The 21,462-nt window shown below is 35.8% G+C and overlaps 1 protein-coding gene across 6 annotated transcripts in view; it reads right to left on the bottom strand.

The window, feature by feature from the left end:
* lilli (AF4/FMR2 family member lilliputian) overlaps window positions 1–21,462 on the bottom strand; it is a 313,418-nt gene that overhangs the window by 60,871 nt on the left and 231,085 nt on the right. For all 6 annotated transcript variants that reach the window (XM_089740009.1, XM_089740006.1, XM_028173976.2 and 3 more), the window contains 5 exons: window positions 8,778–8,878; window positions 6,517–6,585; window positions 2,362–2,406; window positions 1,965–2,060; window positions 370–418 (listed from right to left, as the gene is read on the bottom strand). In XM_089740009.1, coding sequence (XP_089596135.1) covers window positions 370–418; window positions 1,965–2,060; window positions 2,362–2,406; window positions 6,517–6,585; window positions 8,778–8,878 — 360 coding nt within the window. The remainder of the gene's footprint in view (window positions 1–369; window positions 419–1,964; window positions 2,061–2,361; window positions 2,407–6,516; window positions 6,586–8,777; window positions 8,879–21,462) is intronic.

The raw sequence follows: 21,462 nt of genomic DNA, 5'->3' as shown, positions 1-21,462 counted from the left end.
AAATGATTTGGTAATTTCCAAACAGGGTTTTCCGAGCAGTTTCGATAGTCTTTATGATAAAATTTACTCCATACATTCGCTATCATTCTACTATTTAATTTTATATGTCTCAAGATAACATAAAAAATATGATACACAACAAAAATCTCATTTCACGACTGTAATAAAAGGTTTCCCATTTTTTTTGATAAAAAAATAATCATGAGCGAAAACAGCATAATACTTAAAGCTGCTATTATTTTCTGTCTCTTTCCCCCTCAGCGAAATCCGAAAATAACATTTTTGTAATGCAACTTTAAAGTCCTTTCTCGCATCTAGAAAATTCGAAGAGCATTTCGTGATGTGTGAAAACAAAATGAAAACACTTACCAGGTTTTGTTAGGGGTGTTTTGATTTCCTGCACGGGATTCTCTTGCACCTGTCGAAGGAGAATTTAAAATTTGTATGAGCTAAATATTTATTTTTTGGTGGTACTATTTCTAGGCACCACACATAAATTCTAGGGCATCGACATTTAATAGATATCATAAATAGCTCGGTAATGACAGTTCAGTTTCCATTGCGTTCAAAGTATAGTATACGCATGAGTTAGTTTTGAATTATAATTAAAAAGACCATCCGGCAGTAAAGCAATTATTCGTTCCGCTTTGAATCGCAAAAATACAATTTCTCGCAGCGCTACATAATTACGAATCTATACATATAAATAAAATTGGAGTGTCTGTTTGTAATATTGAAATCACTGCTTTTTACTACCTACAACAATTTTTACAATTTTTGTCGTCTGTTTGTTCCGGATAATCTTTGGAACGGCTGGACCGATTTTGACGAGACTTTCACTAATAGGTAGCTGATGATATAAGGAGTAACTTAGGCTTCTACCCACGACTAGCTTCGCCCCACGGCGTCACCCGCGGTACGACAATAACCGCGGGTAACATCGCCAGACTCAGCTATCAATAATTTTTCCGAAGCAAAGCGAGAGCGGGTCGCTAGTCCAGAATACGCACTTAGTCCGGCGATATTACTACGCATATCTCCTCAATGAAGACGTCATAGGTTCGCGACTGGATTCGAACTACTGTTTTATTCACTTTAAAACAAAGTTCGCTACAAATGCCAATTTGAAAATTAATTAATTGCTAATTGACTTTTTGCTTGTACACTTTTTGTTGTGTACCACAAAAAATCAATTAAATCTTGATTTCCAGAACTAAAGACGCAAATTCCACTTCGACCTTCAGATTTGAAGTCCTATTCTCAGTTGCATTCGAATCTCCTACTCGTCGTCCAATGCGAAGTACATAAGTGTCTTCACCATAGACCACCTGGGAATGAAAGTCTCCGGGTTCCCCAAATAATTACAAAACAGTTTTGTGCAACCCTAATATGATTTATACTTCAATATATGTATTACTCTTCTAGTTCTTTTCTAAATCGTTCACTCACTACTGAGGATCGCGACCACATGTGACTATCCTCCACAGTGTTCGATCATGGGTGGCAAGGACCGCATGGTACAGACTACCAAGTGCTTCCTTTACCAGATCTGACCATCTGGCTGGTGTTCTGTCCACGGCGCGTTTGCCCTCTATGCGACCCGAAACTATGAACTTCTCTAATTCATGTCTGGGAGACCGTATCATGTGTCCGAAGAATGTATTATGGAACCTATTATGGGATGTTTTAAAAAAAATCGCTACCCTAATCTTACTTGTAAAAATAATGCGCGTACATTATAAATACGCATTACGATCGTCGTCATAACTATGACTAACTAGCTTATAGCAGTCCGCTGTTGGACATAGGCCTGTTCAATAGCACGCCAACGAACACGATCCTCAGCTTCTCTCATTAGATGGATGAGAGAATAAATATGTATATTGGCTTTTAAAAACATTATTAGGCCGGATGGTTCTAAATACTAAGACCGGATTGTAAAATCTGTACGAAAATTATCTTACCTTATTCGTGTGAGGGTTAAAAATGAATTTGTTTTCGGCTTCTTTCCTCGGCGTCGCCGCTATCACCGAGAGGGGTGTTGGTATCGACTTCATTTCCTGCAAAAGCACATCATTGTTAACAGTTATCCGGTTGGGCTGATCGCACGCGATTTTATTTTCACTACTCAGTTACGACATAGATTCGCGCTATAAAAAAAAAAAATAGCGTAAAAGTTTGTTGCACGAAATCGTTGATTTGAATATATATTTGATAAATATTTAGATAGGTAATTCAGAAACTGAACAAAACCGTGGATGTGTGAGTGATTTTTATTAAACTTATTAAAGTAATTAATTATAGTAGGATTCGGAAGTTGGACACCAAACGGCTTAAATGGATACAAAAAATCATGATTACCTTTAAAATACTTTCTATTGGCGGTTGACTGCTGTCGATGTTGGGCTGAAAAAAGATGGAATAAATTAATCAAATTCATAATCTACAAGACAAAGCATCTCCGTATACTTTCAGAGATTCTCTTGTGAGTTCGCACGGGTAGATACCACCGCCCTGCCTTTTTCTGCCGTGAAGAAGTAATGCGTTTTGGTTTGAAGGGCGGGGAAGCCGTTGTAACTATACTGAGACCTTAGAACTCATATCTCAAGGTGACAAGGCGACATTTACGTGGTAGAATTCTATGGGCTGTGGTAACCACTTAAGACCAGGTGGGCTGTGAGCTCGTCCACCCATCTAAGCAACAAAAAAAAACAACAACAAAAAAAACCTTTTTTTTTTGCATACAAGCAGTCTTTGCTTGCATACAAGCTTTGTAGGGTCGCGGACCCTACAAAGTAATTTTCCATAACGAATTTCATAAATCGACGTTTTATGGCTTCAATAAAAATGCTTCTTTACACACACACACACAGCGTAGCGGAACGCAGGCAAAAGTATTACTCGACGTATATCATAAGCCGAAAATACGCGAGGATATTCATCTATTTATTATTCATACATTGTTATGGTCACTCAAGATCTTAAAAGAAGGTTTTACAATAGGTTTTTAACACCAACATTAGAAGAACGAAGTCGTTTTTTTTTTGCTTAGATGGGTGGACCAGCTCACAGCCCACCTTGTGTTAAGTGGTTACTGGAGCCTATAGACATCTACAACGTAAATACGCCACCCACCTTAAGATATAAGTTTTAAGGTCTCAGTATAGTTACAACGGCTGCCCCGTCCTTCAAACCGAAATGCATTACTGCTTCACGACAAAAACAAGTTCGTTTTCAGTGCTTACGATTAACGAAACTTTGGAATACCAAAACTTTCATAATTTATTTGATGAATATAATTAAACATTTTCATAGTTAATATCGCGATACGACAATTTGGTTATGACAATGTTTTTAAGTTTTTTCACTAGGAAGTGTTTCTTACAAAACTTATAGTAACATAATTTAAATATTCAATCAGTAGTGATTAATAATAAATTATCAACAAATAGATACACACGTAACCAGAAAAAGTTTAATTGTTATACAAGGTAATAGTGTGCCAAACAATAGTCAAACTAATATTATCAAAATGCAGTAGAATGAAAATGAAATAGTCGATGTATGGCGGCGAAAAATTTTGCAGCTCGTATGATAAAAACTCATAAATATTGGAACAAGGTTTACTGTTCAATGTAAAACCCATTCAAACCTTGAGAGCACAACAAGTGGTATCAAACAAATCAATGGCGCAGTCATGGGAGATGGAATGGAAAGCGTTGCTCGCCCTGATCATGAAACAGTTCTCCCTATTAGTGGTCTTAGCTAAGGGTATCTGTGGAACATTGCGGCTTTCTGAGAAGATATAAATTTGTACGCAATCCTACTTGCTCTACTAATAACTCCTGGATAATCCACTGATCCATTTGCTGTGCCGAGAATACATGAAAGGTGTTGGTTAAACAATGGTTACGAGAATTACAGTGTATTTAGTGCCTCAATCGATAAATAAAAAACCTAAGCTTTTGTATAAAATAAACATAAAACAAACAAAAGGAATCCGTCCGACGGGGGACACATCAAAGTGAAAACAAAATTGTTATTTTTATTTAATTCCCAGCATTTTCATATTTATCTACCTTTTAAACCTTCTCTGGACTTCTACAAACAATTCAAGACCAAAATTAGCCAAATCGGTCCAGCCGTTCTCGAGTTTTAGCGAGACTAACGAACAGCAATTCATTTTTATATATATATAGATAGATAGATAGATTACAATATGGCAGGAAAACAATACCGATCAATGCTATTAAAGGGGGATTGAAAAAAATCGTTACTTTGTCGTGTTCCACGAATTTATTCTTTTCAGGCAGATGAGCTGACAACCCTCGCTTTAGATCAGATAACCACTAAGGATTACGTGAGCCTATAAACATGACAACGTAAGCGTCAACCGTAGCATTAAGCTGTACGGCTTCAACCCAATACACTTTACTCCAATTTAAAAATTACATTCTTATTATAAACACTAGCGACCCGCCCTCGCTTCGCTTCGGAAACATTAAAACACACATGAAACAAAAAAACAAAAAAAATTAAATTAAAAAAAAGTAGCCTATGTTCATCAGGGACAATGTCGGCTTCTAATGGAAAAATAATTTTTCAAATCGGTCCAGTAGTTTCGGAGCCTATTCGAAACAAACAAACAAACAAATCTTTCCTCTTTATAATATTAGTATAGATTAACTTTCCATAATGTGGTACTATGAATTAAATGGGTTTTAACCTATTTGTGAAAATCTTCGAGTGACTTTACGTTTTAATAACAGTTTTTCATAAAACATGGTTTTAGCTGTTAGTTTTCTTATTAGTAAATTAATAAGTCTCAGGTACAATGGAATTATAGCTCTTTAGATCGTAGCGCGGGTTGGCAGAAGCCAGGATGATCGTAACAGCCTTAGCGGGCTCACAAAGATAGATAAAAAACCAGACACTACTACAGACGAAATGATGGCAACAAATCTCTCAGGCATTGAGGTCACGTCGCTTCTCATAAGCATTATACCAGAATAACACCATGCCATTCCTCATTTCAAACACAGACTCAACAGAAAGGCACTTTAGAGTACTGTAAAATTATGGTGGCAAAAAGTCTCCATTAAAATTTTAGGGCCATTTTACGCTTTTCTGTGTTGTATGATTAACAACTTCACGCCAGCAAAGTTTCGCATCGAAAGCGCCCATGCGTCGAATCTCTCGTCGCGTATTCATTTGTGTACGCATCGTCTCGCTCTATGCCATGAATAAATTAACACGTGCGACAAGGATGAATAGTCAGATTCCTATGAAACGCCCCGACCAAAAGGTGTAGTTTTTGTAAGGAACTGTACATTATATTAACAAAGATTCGTAGAAGCGAACAATACTACAAAGTCATATGAATATGAAGTCAGTCACTTTTCTGAGTAAAGACAACATTTTTAGTTCGATATAATTTTATTGAAGGAATTACACACACTGGGAGCAATTATTTATTCACGACGGAATGTCTTTAAGCCGATACGTTTCAGGCAACTTACAAAAGTTAAGCGCCTAAGCGTGTAGCTATCGCATGGAAAATGTTAACTAGCTAAGTTTGGGTTTTATTTAAGTTTATTTCATTATTTTGCCTGAAGTCACGGTCGGAAGCAATAGATTCCACGACATGAGACATGAAGTCACATTACAAAGAGCCAGCATAGCGCAACTAGTAATAACCATCCTCCTATAAAGACCGCAACATTATTTCTTCGAACTAAGAAAACATTAGAGATTACAAGCATTACACAAACAATTTTCGTATTAATAAGAAATTTAGTTAATGCACTACCTTTAGTACTAAATTAATGAAACCTTGATTTTCATAGAATTGTACATACGTAAAGATTACTATGTAGGTCTTAATTTTTATTGTTACCCACACTTCCGACATAAAAATGTAAAACGCTCACTAGACTTGTTAGTTTTTTCAATATACCGTAAACTTAGGATCCTCCCGATCCATTAACGGTGCTTTTAGGTACCACAAGTACCGGTCACCGTTCTCTTCGAACCCATCGCTTGCGACGAAGGGCTCGACGAGCGAACTAACCCATAGACACAGCCCACTGAGTTTCTCGCCGGATCTTCTCAGTGGGTCGCGTTTCCGATCCGGTGGTAGATTTTGCGAAGCACTGCTCTTGCTAGGGCCAGTGTTAGCAACACTCCGGTTTGAGCCCCGTGAGCTCACCTACAAGTTAGGACGAAGCTGAAATAGCCTCTCAAGGCTATCAGCATAAGTAGGAAAAAAATAAAAAGAATACGTTGTGTTCCTAAGCTGTGCCAAACCAGAAGCGCGACGTACGATCCTTATTTCTTGGCCTTTCATTCGTCATTCTCATTACGACCAATCTAGTGCGGGCGGTTACCTGGTTTCACAGATATCGCGGCATTTATGATCCTAGTCAGTCCTAGTTACTAGTTCTAGTCCTAGTTCTATCTTACAATCGAAATAGGAGAAACGTTTGCCTCGCGGCCGAATTATGTTGCGAAACTTACTTGTAAGCCGTTTGGTATCCTCAATGGCGGTGGCCGATGAGCTTGTGCAGTGAGATTGGAACCGTCATTCTGTGAAATATAATTAGGGACGACATTAATACTCGCGAAAGAATTAATTAACGCGGCATAAAATTTAAATTAATGTTTTTTTCTGGAGGAAAAGAAAGGTGTTTGATAGCAAAACAACTTATTTTACAAATAATTTAAATTGCTGATGTAGACAAATTCGCTTAACCGGTTTAAGCGCACATACGAGTTTAACGTTATTGCCAAATAAATTGGGACACTAAGCTTCAATTGTATTTATTCTGTCTGTGTTTTTCCAATTTGGGAGACCGGAGCGTATAACTGCTCCACAGCAGAAATACGCACAGGTAACTACATAATATTCTTCGTAAATACGCAAATTTATGTAAATATTTTGTGGGGTAGATTTTTAATAGATCTTAACATTATATCGTAATCAAGCGATAGGCAGCGGCTTGGCTCTGCCCCTGGCATTGCTGAAGTCCATGGGCGACGGTAACCACTCACCATCAGGTGGGCCGTATGCTCGTCTGCCTACAAGGGCAATAAAAAAAATCACCTTTTTGTGGACACGCCAAGCTACATTTGTATTCGCTTGAGAATAATTTGTTTCGAAATTTGAACCTGGGCATAGATCATCCGACACTAGTACAGTGAATGTATATTATTATACTAGTGTTAAGAATTGTGGTACGTGTTTGTATTTTAAGAGGCTTGAATAAATATTATTATTATTATTATTTAAGTTTGAAACGTACTTGTTTAATTTCAAATTTTCCCAAGCCATTTCCTGTCGACTATTCTACGGTTATTCTAAGCAGAATCCATACACGTAATTCTACGTTGATCGCTTCAACTAAAGTAGGCCAATTCACAATAAATTAGTATAACTATTTCTATAGAAAACCACTTTACTACACTCCGCCGAGAATCCCACTAGAGTATTGAAGTTTTAAAAGAACATATTTTATATTAAGTCGTAAGACGTGAACAAGCTTTATATAAACCATTTTAATAAAGAAAAGTTCTTTGTTTATTTTTAAATGAGAGTTTTTCTTTTACACACAATACCCATTGGTCCTCTAAGCATTTGCCACTGATATGTTCTGTTGAATTTAGACCGCAACAATTCCTCAGAATATTTCAAATCTACACATATACAAGTCAATTTTGACGAAGCATGTTGCTGATAACTTTATTTCTGTAATCTGACGAAGCATGTTGCGGATAATAACATGTACTTTTAGGTTAGGAATATTGTGTTCTTTTTTTTATAATTGAATTAATAAAATTAACAAAAGTCAATGTGTGTATGTTCCCTATAGACTCTGAAACGGCTGGACCAATTTCGATGAAATATTCAAGAAATTTTCAGATTAGTCTAGCGAGCGTCCCTGTGAATTTTGTTAGCGATCGGATCAAAATCAAATCAAAGATCGGCCAGCACAGCGAGGCGAGTTTGACTACTTTAAATCTATACTAATATTATAAAGAGGAAAGATTTGTTTGTTTGTTTGTATTGAATAGGCTCCCAAACTACTGAACCGATTTGAAAAATTATTTCACTGAAAGCTACACAATTCCCGAGTGACATAGGCTATAATATTTTTTGAAAAAATTAGGGACTTTACTAAAACTCCAATAATGTAACCGAAGGTGTAAAAAATTACCTAAAATATGCTTTACATCGAGTGCCTTGCGAAAACTATTGATGATAGAATAAAATAATGTACTATTGACTTTGTAGAACACAATATTATTTACAAAAAGTGTCGCGACAGCATATGTCTAACTATTATAGTTATGCCGCAATAAGTGTTCTTTTATTTAAAAAAATAATACAACGTCAAATATCGTTGAAATTTTTGTTAAAGACCCGAGCAAAGCCGGAGCGGGCCGCTAGTCTACTATAAGATGGAGAAGAAACACTAAGATTTTATAAGTAGCTCTTCAAAGGTTTGTTTCTTTGTTACACAAAAAAACAACAATAGCCGAATAGTAAATATCTTAAACAACAACATCCATAACATTACGTATAGGAAACAGTAGTCGGTATTACTAGCCACTAGTCTTAGTATTTGCAAACACCCCAGGGGGAGGGAGTCGCGATTTATTTTGAATACGTACTTAATTGCTACAAGGATGCAGTCGGCGAGGGTCTTCCGCAATCGTGACTTTGATAGACAAACATCGCCATATTTTATTATATACTATGGTAATTATAGACTATGTACCTTGTTGTAAGGGTGCGGCCGATGGTGAACGCGACCATTTTGCGGTGCCACCATAGTGTGAGCTGGCTTCTTAAACTCGCTCTCCCTCCTCGACGGTGGACCTGGTTCAAAAATAAACACTTATATTAATATGATATTATTAATATATAATTATATTATTATTACTGGTGGTAGGGCCTCATGTGAGTCCGCGCGGGTAGGTACCACCACCCTGCCTATTTCTGTCGTGAAGCAGTAATGCGTTTCAGTTTGAAAGGTGAGGCAGCCGTTTTAACTATTCTGAAACTTCAGAACTCATATCTCACGGTGAGTGGCCGCATTTACGTTGTAGATGTCCATGGGCTCCGGTAACCACTTAACACCAAGTGGGCTGTGAGCTCGTCCACCCATCTATGCAATAAAAAGTAAAAAATTACACGTAATATCTCCAATAATACTTAAATGACATGATAATAAAAACGATATTATCATATTTTTTTTGTAATATTATTTATCAGTCAGTCCTCTGAGTGGTTATTATCGGAATAATATTTTATTCAACAGTAGTTTCAGTTAATATCAAATGTAAAGCTAACAAATATTTGGCGTATTCTTAAGAATAGTAGTCATAGTAACAAATCAGTACTATCAAATGTAGAGCTAACGAATATTTGGCGTATTCTTAAGAATAGTAGTCATAGTAACAAATCAGTACTATCAAATGTAGAGCTAACGAATATTTGGCGTATTCTTAAGAATAGTAGTCATAGTAACAAATCAGTTCTGTCAAATGTAGAGCTAACGAATATTTGGCGTATTCTTAAGAATAGTAGTCATAGTAACAAATCAGTACTATCAAATGTAAAGCTAACGAATACTTGGCGTATTCTTACGAATAGTAGTCATAGTAACAAATCAGTACTATCAAATGTAGAGCTAACGAATATTTGGCGTATTCTTAAGAATAGTAGTCATAGTAACAAATCAGTAAAATCAAATTTAGGGCTAACGAATACTTGGCGTATTCTTAAGAATAGTAGTCGTAGTAACAAATCAGTACTATCAAATGTAGAGCTAACGAATATTTGGCGTGTTCTTAAGAATAGTAGTCATAGTAACAAATCAGTACTATCAAATGTAAAGCTAACGAATATTTAGCGTATTCTTGAGAATAGTAATCATAGTAAGAAATCAGTACTATCAAATGTAAAGCTAACGAATATTTGGCGAATTCTTAAGAATAGTAGTCACAGTTACAAAGTACTAAGAATTTATAAATCACGTGACGTCCTGTAATTTTGCATAAAACTTTTCAATATGATTCAATCGCACCTTAGACGCCAAAGTAATTATTGTCGACAGAGTATTTCCGAGGTTTTTAAGAATTAATAAAATGCCTCACCTCGGCGCGGCTGCGTTCCGGAATCATAAGGTGCCTAACTCTTTATATAACTTGGGAGGTTATTTCGTGTCGACATCGCGCTGAACACGACGAGAATACAAATTTTATGAAGGCCATATTTCAACGCAAAAGTACACAAGTTATATTTTGTCGTTCAATATTATCATGGAAGAGCTCGATTTTGTAGTTCTCAGTTCGATGAATATATAACCCGTAATTCATAATTCAATGATCAGGCTTAATTCTGGAGCGTATAAATAAAATATGTGAGAGCGACGAATGACCTTACATAAAATAATGAGATCGCTAAATATTTTAACCCATTCTGACCGAGTGATGAGTTAAAGATATCCTTTACATATTAGTGCTTCGCATCAGACTGAGCTCCGGTGGGAAACCGCCTTTACGTGGAGGCGGGAGGACTGCCACCCGAATCCACCTCGCGGGACCCCGCGAAGGGGAATCTCGGCTAGGTGTTTAGCTGCTTTATGGAGATTGCGATCGGGACAAAGGAGTCCAATTTAGGATACCTAGATCGCTCACCGGTCCACAAAGTGACCGTCCAAATAAATACACCAGTAATCCTTTCTTTAGTTCAACGAAGCGCAGTATTTTCCTCGATTTTCTCGACATAATTAAAACTACTTTTCCAGTTTAATCTCGGATTTTATTTTAATTATGTTGCATAGCCTCCGAGATTTCAAATACTCCACACATATTGCGGTCACTGACACATAAAATTCATTTATCGTCGACATTTAAAAATTATGCTAAGTACCGTCTAATTTACTATTGTATAATAATTAAAAAAAAATATTCTGGTTTTTTTTTAGCTAAAACAAATACCATCTCATTTTAAGTGGTCCCCGTGGATATCACAACTTTGAAAGCCACTGTCTAGCTTGAGACATAGGATCGAAGACTCAATTGTTTGATAAATCGTCCGACTTTTGAAGCCGGTGCGCAGGATTTCTTCGCGGCATATATTTATTACATTACGCTAATTAACACGATTATTATTTATATTCGATTTATTAAGAGTTGTAATAGTTTGTTGTAATCTATGTTTATCTTGCTTTATTAGTATACTAGCGACCCGCCCTCGCTTCGCCTCGGAAACTGTAATTTATTATTGATTTCTCCACTATTTAATGGATGTTATTATACATATAAACCTTCCTCTTCAATCACTCAATCTATTCAAAAAAACCGCATCGAAATCCGTTGCGTAGTTTTAAAGATTTAAGCATACATAGGGATATAGGGACAGAGAAAGCGACTTTGTTTTATACTATGTAGGGATAAATAAACGAATGCACAGCCAAGTTATACATAATAAAACTATTAAAGTGTTACCGTAGTCCACAACGTGAACATTATAGAGGCGTTAACTTTCTTGTATAGACAGATGTTTACGTGCGCCAAACTAAAAGGTTTACACTACAAATTGATTTAAGCCTTATTACTTTAGATAAATTCAGTAGTGTATGTGATTGTTGTAAGCGGACAGAATAAATAAGACCTTCTTATTGTTTTAATAAGACCGTCTTTTAAATGAGCTTAATTTGTGATACGAGTCAATTAAGTCGGCCCTTTTCTTTAACACGTTGACTGCCGTGTAGGTCACCGGTGTCCTACGCGGCGCACTGAAGTAATTATGTTGATTACTGTTACTAAGCGCCTAAATTGTCTAACTTCGCCTTCTTTTGTTTGTTAATGTACGTTTTAGACACTTAGGTGTCTTAGAAATAGATTTATTCTCAGTATCTTCGGACTGTCTATTGAATATTCCGGAAATAAATCGACATAATTACTTCAGTGCGCCGTATAGAACACCAGTGACACTACACTACACTACACGGCAGTCAAACGGTTAAGCCGCCGTTTTATTTCACAGACTCACGGACTCACGGCCCGATTGGCATTAAGTGATACACAGAGCCCGCAGATATCACAACGAAACACGTGATCACTTCGAAGCAGTAACAGACAAGACCACGGCTCTACCCATTTTTATTAAAAGAAAATTTAATACAAGGACTGTTAAATCGATGCTTTGATTCTATATGTCCTTGTAGTAAAAAATAATTGTAAATAGACATGCTTTAACAAAAACTGACTTCAAATAGAAAAAAAGAGATATTCCAAATCAAATTAATATACACTAAAAACAATAATCATCGAAATCGGTTGCCGTGATATTGAGTTATTGAGTTGTTCATCTTTTTGTCGCGCACATACTTAATGCAAATTTAAGACTTATATTTTTTTCTCATGGATACCATTATCAGAATTGGACTAAATTGAAATGGGACCACACGAGAAGCGTCAGTTTTCTAATAAAAAAATAATCATCAAAATCGATTCACCCAGTCAAAAGTTATGATGTAACAAACATAAAGAAACACACAGTCGAATTGAGAACCTCCTCCTTTCTTGAAGTCGGTTAATAAAAGGGAAACGCAATCAAACGCATCAGATCTTCGAATCTATGGTTCCAGCATGCGCATCTCGGCAGTTCTACATTCAATTACAGACACGCACGCGGTAGCCTGCGAGTATTGTGATTGGTCAATTTACTATTTCCATTACGGTTTATAACCTCTCTAATACGGATATTGATGTAATATGATCTAATGGAACACGCTTCAATAACACCAGTACAATTTTGTTTATAAACAAAAAAACTTATTTCTAGTCTCAGAGACTGTCAGCATCAGAATTACATTATGAGCATAGGTTGATATTACCACCACCATTTATTTTTTCTGATGGAAATTGCCGAGTTTTCCCCTCCACACTTCTATGGAAGTGAGCCAGGTATGTTGGAAATGAACCAACTGAAACCTGTTACTCAATAACCCACCTCCTACCCTCGACAGTGAGAAAACTCAATCGAGGCAACGGACGTGAGGCGATTATATTGTCTATGGTATTCGATAAGCATTAACACCAGATGTGCCGTGATTTATATGATGCGATGTGATGTGATGTGTGCAATAAATAAAGCCTTGCATCACGATACGTAACTTCACAAATATCACGGGGATGGAATAGGCGACTTCTCAATCACTATATAACAAAGGAGACGTTTACCCGCGGTTATCCAGCCAAGTCTAAAGTTCGTACAAAAAGTTAAATCTGGAATCTTTGAAATTATTAATTCTTTTCCTTTGTTTAGTTATTTTTATTCCAATAATTTTTGTCATTCTGTACGTTAAATATTTATCTGTCATGTATTTTTTATTACCAAACCAATTCAGAATCTGGTCATTAATAAAAAAAAACCAAAATTATTTTGTCGTTATTATAAGCTTTGTTCGTATCGCCATAGTTCCGAGAGAACTGTCGTTATTCCAAAAATACTCAAGAATGACTAGCACTTAAATGTCTTTTATTACGTCCATGGCTATCAGCTAACAAGATTTCGATCATAAGTGAATCTCATTTCGCTATGAAACGCCACATTACGGCGGCTTATGAAGTCGTTTCTTGTCTTAATCTAGACCTTCCATCGTGGCTGGATCGATCTATATCAACTTCATTTCATGGTATTTTTCTCGTCTTCTCGTATTTTTGACACGATTAAAGATAACTTTACTGCTTAATCAAATATTCAATCGTGAAACTGAGAATTTGTAAATTGAATTAATTCATTCAAAATACTATTTGTATTAGTTTTTAATAGAGATTTGGGAAATTATTCTCACTACGAAAGTATAATTTAAGTCAATACGTACTTTAAGCGTTCCTTTATTATTTAGATAAATTACGTACGTCACTTGACGAAAGGTTCTGGAAGTTTTATTATGTTATTCATTACAATTATTTAAACTTCAAATGATCCGAACGTTGTTTTTTATTGGATAGCGTTTCAATGATTTTATCATCCATGCTCTTGGTCTACGGACAATATATAATACAAATGTAATGTAACCGTTAAACTCTACAATCTCGATATACAAATGTTTTCAAATACTAAATTAAGAAGATAGTAGAAATACATTAAATCTACGATATATTGTTTCGGTATATAAACTTTGATCAATTTAAACTCAATTCAATTATAGATGACCTATTTTTGTTAGGAATATAATTGGAATAAGATATGAATTGATAATAACATAGTTCCCTAGTGTAAAACTGAACGTCAAACATTGAAAAATCGATTCAGCGTCAAATTTCGAACTCGCAAATTCGATATTCGGCGTTCGCGAACCCCAGAATTCACGCCCACAGTATCTTATTGGTGCAATCCGATCTCCTTATCGGATTAGTGAGCCAAAAAGTATCTCGATAATCTTCACAGTCGATGTTACTCTCGGGTTTTTCTTTCGATTATTCTATTATGATTGAAACTTTGTGGGTTTATTAAGTGAAATAAATATATGTTATCTTAATGGGTGTTCTTAATTTTTTTATTTTAAGTCTTAATGACACGATTTGAAAGCTTTTCAATGTCTAAATTGTGTCAATAATAACTAAACATAAAATTTATTTACTTGATATAAAAAATAAAATTACGTTTAGTTCTAGCGTTGAAAAGATTTTAGACAATATTTTATCTCGCTAAAAAGATGTATGTGTGTGATTAAAGAAAATAAAATCCACATACAGATGTGAATCAGAAGAACAGTTAGTTCTTCGAGTTCAAACACAGTGTCCAGTAGCCTTTATTGTTTCTTAGAAGATGACAACGTTCAAAATATTCCGGTTCCATATTAAATTTTATCTTAAAATTTGCTAGCACTTGCAAACATGCTTGGGTAGTAAAAAAAATTGCGAAATTCGCCATCAGGTGGGCCTTTTATTTAATTTTTTTTAAACCTACCTATACTGATAGCCTTGAAAGGCTATTTCAGCTTCGCCTTGACGTGTTGGTGAGCTCACGGGGCTCAAACCGGAGTGTTGCTAGCACTGACCCTAGCAAGAGCAGTGCTTCGCAGATTCTACCACCGGATTGGAAGCGCGAACCACTGAGAAGATCCAGCGAGAAACTCAGTGAGCTGTGCCTATGGGTTAATTTACTCGTCGAGTCCTTCGTCGTAAGCGACGGGTTCGGCGAGGACGGTGACCGGTGCTTGAGGTAAAAATTTTGATTTCTTTCGTAATAATACATAATATAATTAAAAATGTTTTTACATAAACATTTCATAGAACGTTTCCTCTTCTTTTTTTTTGTAAATCTAATCTACGAAAATTTATCTCGACGATAACAGGTTACGACACACTGGAAGATCTTTTTTTTTCTTTTGTCATTTTTTATTATTATTATTATTTGGCTTAGTAGTTAGTAGGTGCAAGGAACAATGGCTACGGCCGGCCAATGACGTTTAACTCCGGCCATTGACACGTGTGCCCGAGCAATGCTTACCTACGACTGCGAAAACAGATACACACACATGCACACAAACACGCACATACATACACACATACAAAACTCACCGCGTTTAAGTGCAATATTTCGATCGCCAATCAATTTAAATTGCGCATTAACGCTAAGTTAATTGAAGAATTTTACGCGGGAGGAAGTTTCTCGAAAAATGCAGCCGCCATAATCTTATGCCGAAACACATCATACGATTATCGATCTCAACTTCATATTGATAAAAACTCTAAGTAGCGAATTGAGAAACAGTCGAGAAAACATTGAGCAGTGTATTTTTCATTCAATACACTAACTGTTCTGATATTCTCGCCTGTTCGTTACACATAAGTAAATAAGTAGTAAAATAACTTCAGTAGTAGTAAGCAGTGGTAGTTAATAGTAATTTTATTTGATTATTTTTTATTTTAATTTTTTTTTTTTTAGATTGACATATTGGAAAACAGTCCTATTAATGTTTCGTAATTTTACCGAAAAGCAAATCAATGCGATTGCGATGAGGCTTTTCTCGGTATTTTAGCAAAACTTTACAATACATTCACAACAACACTTCTATCTATTCTATAGACCAGATGAGAAAATGCTATATGGATTTTACGTGCATTGATCCCAAATCACAGGTTATTATTATATTCATCTATATCTCTTTGTATTTATGTTCATTAGAGCATAAACCAAAAAGTATTGCACTAATATTGATCATATTCATTATGGTTAATTAATAGCTCACAAATAAATTATAAAATGTAAATGTTTTTCTTTCTCATCACCAATAAAGAGGTGAGGAATCTGAATGTAAATTTCTTTAATTAAGTTTAACTTCAACAGTTAATTAGCCGCAGGCTAAATTCTGTTTGAACGAACTTTCCGCTTAGCCCTTTGAGCGCGAACCGTCGATAGATCGATTCTCTATGAATGCGTATAATGTATGGAGCGTCGAAATACCGACGATTGCGCAGTTTGATTATAAAAATTAGGTATCGACCTATATGGACGTCGCATGCATATATAACTTTTTTAATAAGTTAATAACATTTATAAATAACCATTAAAAATATTTTGCGTATTTAGCATTGACTTAATTTTTTTTAATTAAATTACTTTTAAGGTACTTTTTTTCATAAAATATTTTATAATTTCTGCAAAATATGTGCTTAATAAGCTCCGCACTAAAAGGCTTAAGGACTTAATACATATCAGCACTAGCCGTTTGACATCCTACACAAACTTATTAGTCGATGATAATTAGTTTTAGTTCTTGCACACTTACTTCACTGTTTGTGTCTAACGTAAATCGTAGTACGCATTACACTGATAAAATAAATTTTGTTTTTGCGTGTTCTACTTTTTAGTCAAGTTAATCGATGTTTTTAATTGAAGTATATTTTCAAATATATCTATTAGGTTTACGCTTACTTTAATTCAATTCCAAACTTAAGTTATACAGGTTTCGTGGAGTCGGAGTGGTGGAGCTCGATGGGGTTTAGTCGGTAGTTGGTTTTGCGGGGCGGGTCCTGCGTGGTAGACGCCGCGCAGCGACTCGCGCGCCTTACTCAAGGCGTAGTCTCCCGGTAGGGAGTGGAAGAAGAGGACTTTAGTCTTCCTCTTCTCCCTCTTCTTCTCTGGAGGCGCCGGAGGCCGACATAACCCGGTCTATTACCCCACTCGACCGGGTATCCGTAAAGGGATTCCCCAGCGTTAAAAAAAAAAAAAAAGGTTTAGGCAGCGGCTTGGCTCTGCCCCTGGCATTGCTGACGTCCATGAGCGACGATGACCACTTTCCATCAGGTGGGCCGTATGCTCGTCTGCCTACAAAGGCAATAAAAAGAAAGCATACTTGAAGCATTCGCTATGTTTATCGAACCGTAGAAAAATCTAAAACGAAAAACTCAACTCCACTGGACAACACACATTCAGAATTCATTACCATTCAATGCCCCCCCGTCTCTATACATTCAAATCGATAGATAAAAACGCGAAGATAACGTATTTTATGCGTTTGCATTTAGACACGCGAGTCTTTTATTTAAAACTAGCTGACCCGGCAGACTTCGTAGTGCCTCAATCTATACTTAATATTATAAAGAGGAAAGATTTGTTTGTTTGTTTGTTTCGAATAGGCTCCGAAACTACTGGACCGATTTGAAAAATTCTTTTTCCATTAGAAGGCGACATTGTCCCTGATGAACATAGGCTACTTTTTAAAATTTTTTTTTTTTTTTGGTTTCATGTGTGTTTTAATGTTTCCGAAGCGAAGCGACGGCGGGTCGCTATCGAAAAATAAAAGACCTAAACTTTTGTATAAAATAAACTTAAAACTCTATACTAATATTATAAAGAGGAAAGATTTGTTTATTTGTTTGTTTCGAATAGGCTCCGAAACTACTAGACCGATTTGAAAAATTCTTTTTCCATTAGAAGGCGACATTGTCCCTGATGAACATAGGCTACTTACTATTTTTAATTTTTTTTTTTTTTTTGGTTTCATGTGTGTTTTAATGTTTCCGAAGCGAAGCGAGGGCGGGTCGCTATCGATAAATAAAAGACCTAAACTTTTGTATAAAATAAACTTAAAACAAACAAAAGGAATCCGTCTGACGGGGGACACATCAAAGAGAAAACAAAATTGTTATTTTTACTTAATTCCGAGCATTTTCAAATTTATCTACCCTTTAAACCTTTTCTGGACTTCCACAAATAATTCAAGACCAAAATTAGCTAAATCGGTTCAGCCGTTCTCGAGTTTTAGCGAGACTAACGAACAGCAATTCATTTTTATATATATAGATGTTATAATTGAAAAAAACTTTAATTTATTAGCATCGATGACCATCTTAGAGTTCGGCTACGAGTTCCGACAACATTTAACACCAGGTGGGTCGTGAGCTTGACCGATTTTCTTAGCAATAAAAATGCATTAAACATAGGTTATTTATTGGTAGATGTATGTTTATTTGATTCAAATATATTCCATGTTTCCTCTCTCGATAGTAAGAATAATGTAGCTAAAGCAAACCTCTTTATACCACACGATTCGAAATATCGTTGTCAGGTCACTGTTTTAAATAACTTTGCGTTTATTATTTTTGAATTTTCGGCGTTTTTAGACCGCGAACACACTAGTTAACACGTTAACTGATATGTAGGTCACCGGTGCCCTACGCGGCGTACTGAAGTAATTATTTCGATTTCTGTTATTAAGCGCTGGATAGTTTTGTTGTTTGTTAATGTATATTTCAGTATTTTAGGTCTGTTAGGAATAGATTCATTGTCAGTATCTTCGTATTCGTCTTTCCCAGAGTCTACTAGATACTCCGACGCCTTAGTAAGAAGATCGAAGAGAGAAATCGACATTTTTTTTAATGCTTAGATGGGTGGACGATCTCACAGCCTACCTGGTGTTTAATTGCTTACTGGAGCCCATAGACATCTACAACGTAAATGCGCCACCCACCTTGAGATATAAGTGCTAAGATCTCGGTATAGTTACAACGGCTGCCCTGCTTTTCAGACCGAAACGCATTACTGCTTCACGGCAGAAATAGGCAGGGTGGCGGTACCCACCCGCGCGGTCTCACAAGAGGTCCTACCACCAGTAATTACGCAAATTATAATTTTGCGGGTTTGTTTTTTTATTACTCCTCTCCGCGGCTTCTCAAACGAAACGAAATGCCATCATCCCTTACACGGGATTTGAAAATAATTCTCAACCAGGTAAGCAGTTTCCTGTCTTTACTGGTAGCTTCAATTATGTGCACGACATGCGAAAACCGAAGAAAGCACTATACTGTAAAAATAACATGTCGTCACGTCATTCCCGCGGAGGGTAGTCTGAATATTTTTCCAAAGTATTAACTTAGTACCATAGCAATGACTTTAGGTCGGCGAAACGATAAATAACTAGGTTCCTTATACGCACTTACACGTACTGATACAGCGTCCCTAACATATTTCATGCCCTTCGGGATTATAAGGAGTGAAATATGTTTTTATATTCTTGTCCCTCGTAAAAAAAACGTAAGCGTAAGTTGTTCAAGGGATTCTATTGAAAAAACAAAATAGGAGGGTAGTTTTTATTAATTTCTTGCAGTAATTTTTTTTATTACTTAGAGGTGTGGACGAGGTCACAGCCCGCCCACCTGGTGTGTAAGTGCTTACTGGAGCCCATAGGCATCTACAACGTAAATGCGCCACCCACCTTGAGATATAAGTTCTAGGATCTCAGTATAGTTACAACGGCTGCTCTACCCTTCAGACCGAAATACATTACTGCTTCACGGCAGAAATAGATAAGGCGGTGCTACCTACCCGCGCGGACTCACAAGAGGTCCTACCACCAATACAAAAATAATACATAGTTAAAAATGAAATACATAGTTGGAGCTGATGGTATCAAGACGTGCCGAAGTCTCAATTGTGCAATGGTATCCCATCCTGTATGAGTAGGTAGACAGACTTCTAGCTCACAGTAATATTATTCAATTTTTTTATTTGCAATCAAAATCAAGTTAAAAACATTTCCTTACAAAGGTTAATTAACTTAAAAATTATACACAAGGTGTGTATTTATTTAAATTCTGCACTCGGCATTGGCAATGAAACAAGGAAGTCATGTGTCAAGTTGTGATAGTAAAAATAATATAATATAATAATAGTAGTATAAAAATGAATTGTTGTTCGTTAGTCTCGCTAAAACTCGAGAACGGCTGAACCGATTTGGCTAATTTTGGTCTTGAATTATTTGTGGAAGTCCAGAGAAGGTTTAAAAGGTAGATAAATATGAAAATGCTCGGAATTAAATAAAAATAACAATTTTGTTTTCCCTTTGATGTGTCGGTCTTTTATTTATCGATTGAGGCACTACGAAGTCTGCCGGGTCAGCTATAATAAATAAATAAAACAAACCTATCATCGGATCGGGAAAAAAACAGTGAGGTTGGATAACGTTTAAATTACTTGACGATAACATTTCATATTTGATTCAAAGTTGTGAAGCCCACTTCAAAGAAGAAAATACCTACGAGATAATACGATAATCCGTTGGAAATATATTTTGTATAGTGATTTTGACTGAATTGTGCGATTGTCCAGACCGGAGTCACAAAATTGTAAAAAAAAATTTTTTTTTTTTTCTGACGACTTTGTCTTGTCTAGTTTGTTATTCCGGCGCCTTTAACAGAAGAGAAAATTCTAGTTTGATGCCATTAAATGAAGAATATCTCTTTTTATTATAGTTGCATAGGTACAGAAGAGCCTGATGTTGAATCCAAACACTACAAATGTTTCCAACCATCATTTCTATTTACCAATATTAAAGTGTAATTTCGATAAAGACGCACAATAAATACACAAACGAAATATATTTAAATCTGTAATAAGTTTAACTAGAGGTCCCGTAGTAGTCGAAATTCGACTATAATTAATTGGAATTTTAAGTTTGTACACTATTATGATTGTATTTTATACTTCTATAATCACAAATTTCGCCAATACTACACTATAAAAAATATTAACAAAGACAAACAATATTTAATCTCAATTTGACAACAGACGTCAAGAACAAAAGTTTGACAATAAATAGTATACATGCGTGTGTGCGTCAAATACATGGTATGTAGTGTGTGTAATGTTTTCTTTACTGATTTAATGTATCTTTTATGCATTCTTTAAAAAAAATATTAGCATTGTGCACTTCTTCTCTATATTCTCTATAAGTGTGGAACATTTCATACTCCTCCGTCCGCGCAATTTCCGTAAAAAGGGATACAAAGTTTTTGCTTCACGTATTAATATATAGATGACATTAATTGTATTCCAAAACGAATTCAAATAATGAACTGAAAATTTAAATGCAAACATATTTTGAAAGCGTGATATCCGCCTGGCGCCCAGTCAGCAACGGTCGATCAGCCAACGCT

Source organism: Bombyx mandarina, chromosome A1 (assembly GCF_030267445.1).
Source record: "Bombyx mandarina strain Sakado chromosome A1, ASM3026744v2".
Lineage (NCBI taxonomy): Eukaryota > Metazoa > Arthropoda > Insecta > Lepidoptera > Bombycidae > Bombyx > Bombyx mandarina.
The sequence above is the reverse complement of the archived record's forward strand: the minus strand, read 5'-3'. Positions and strand labels throughout refer to the sequence as shown.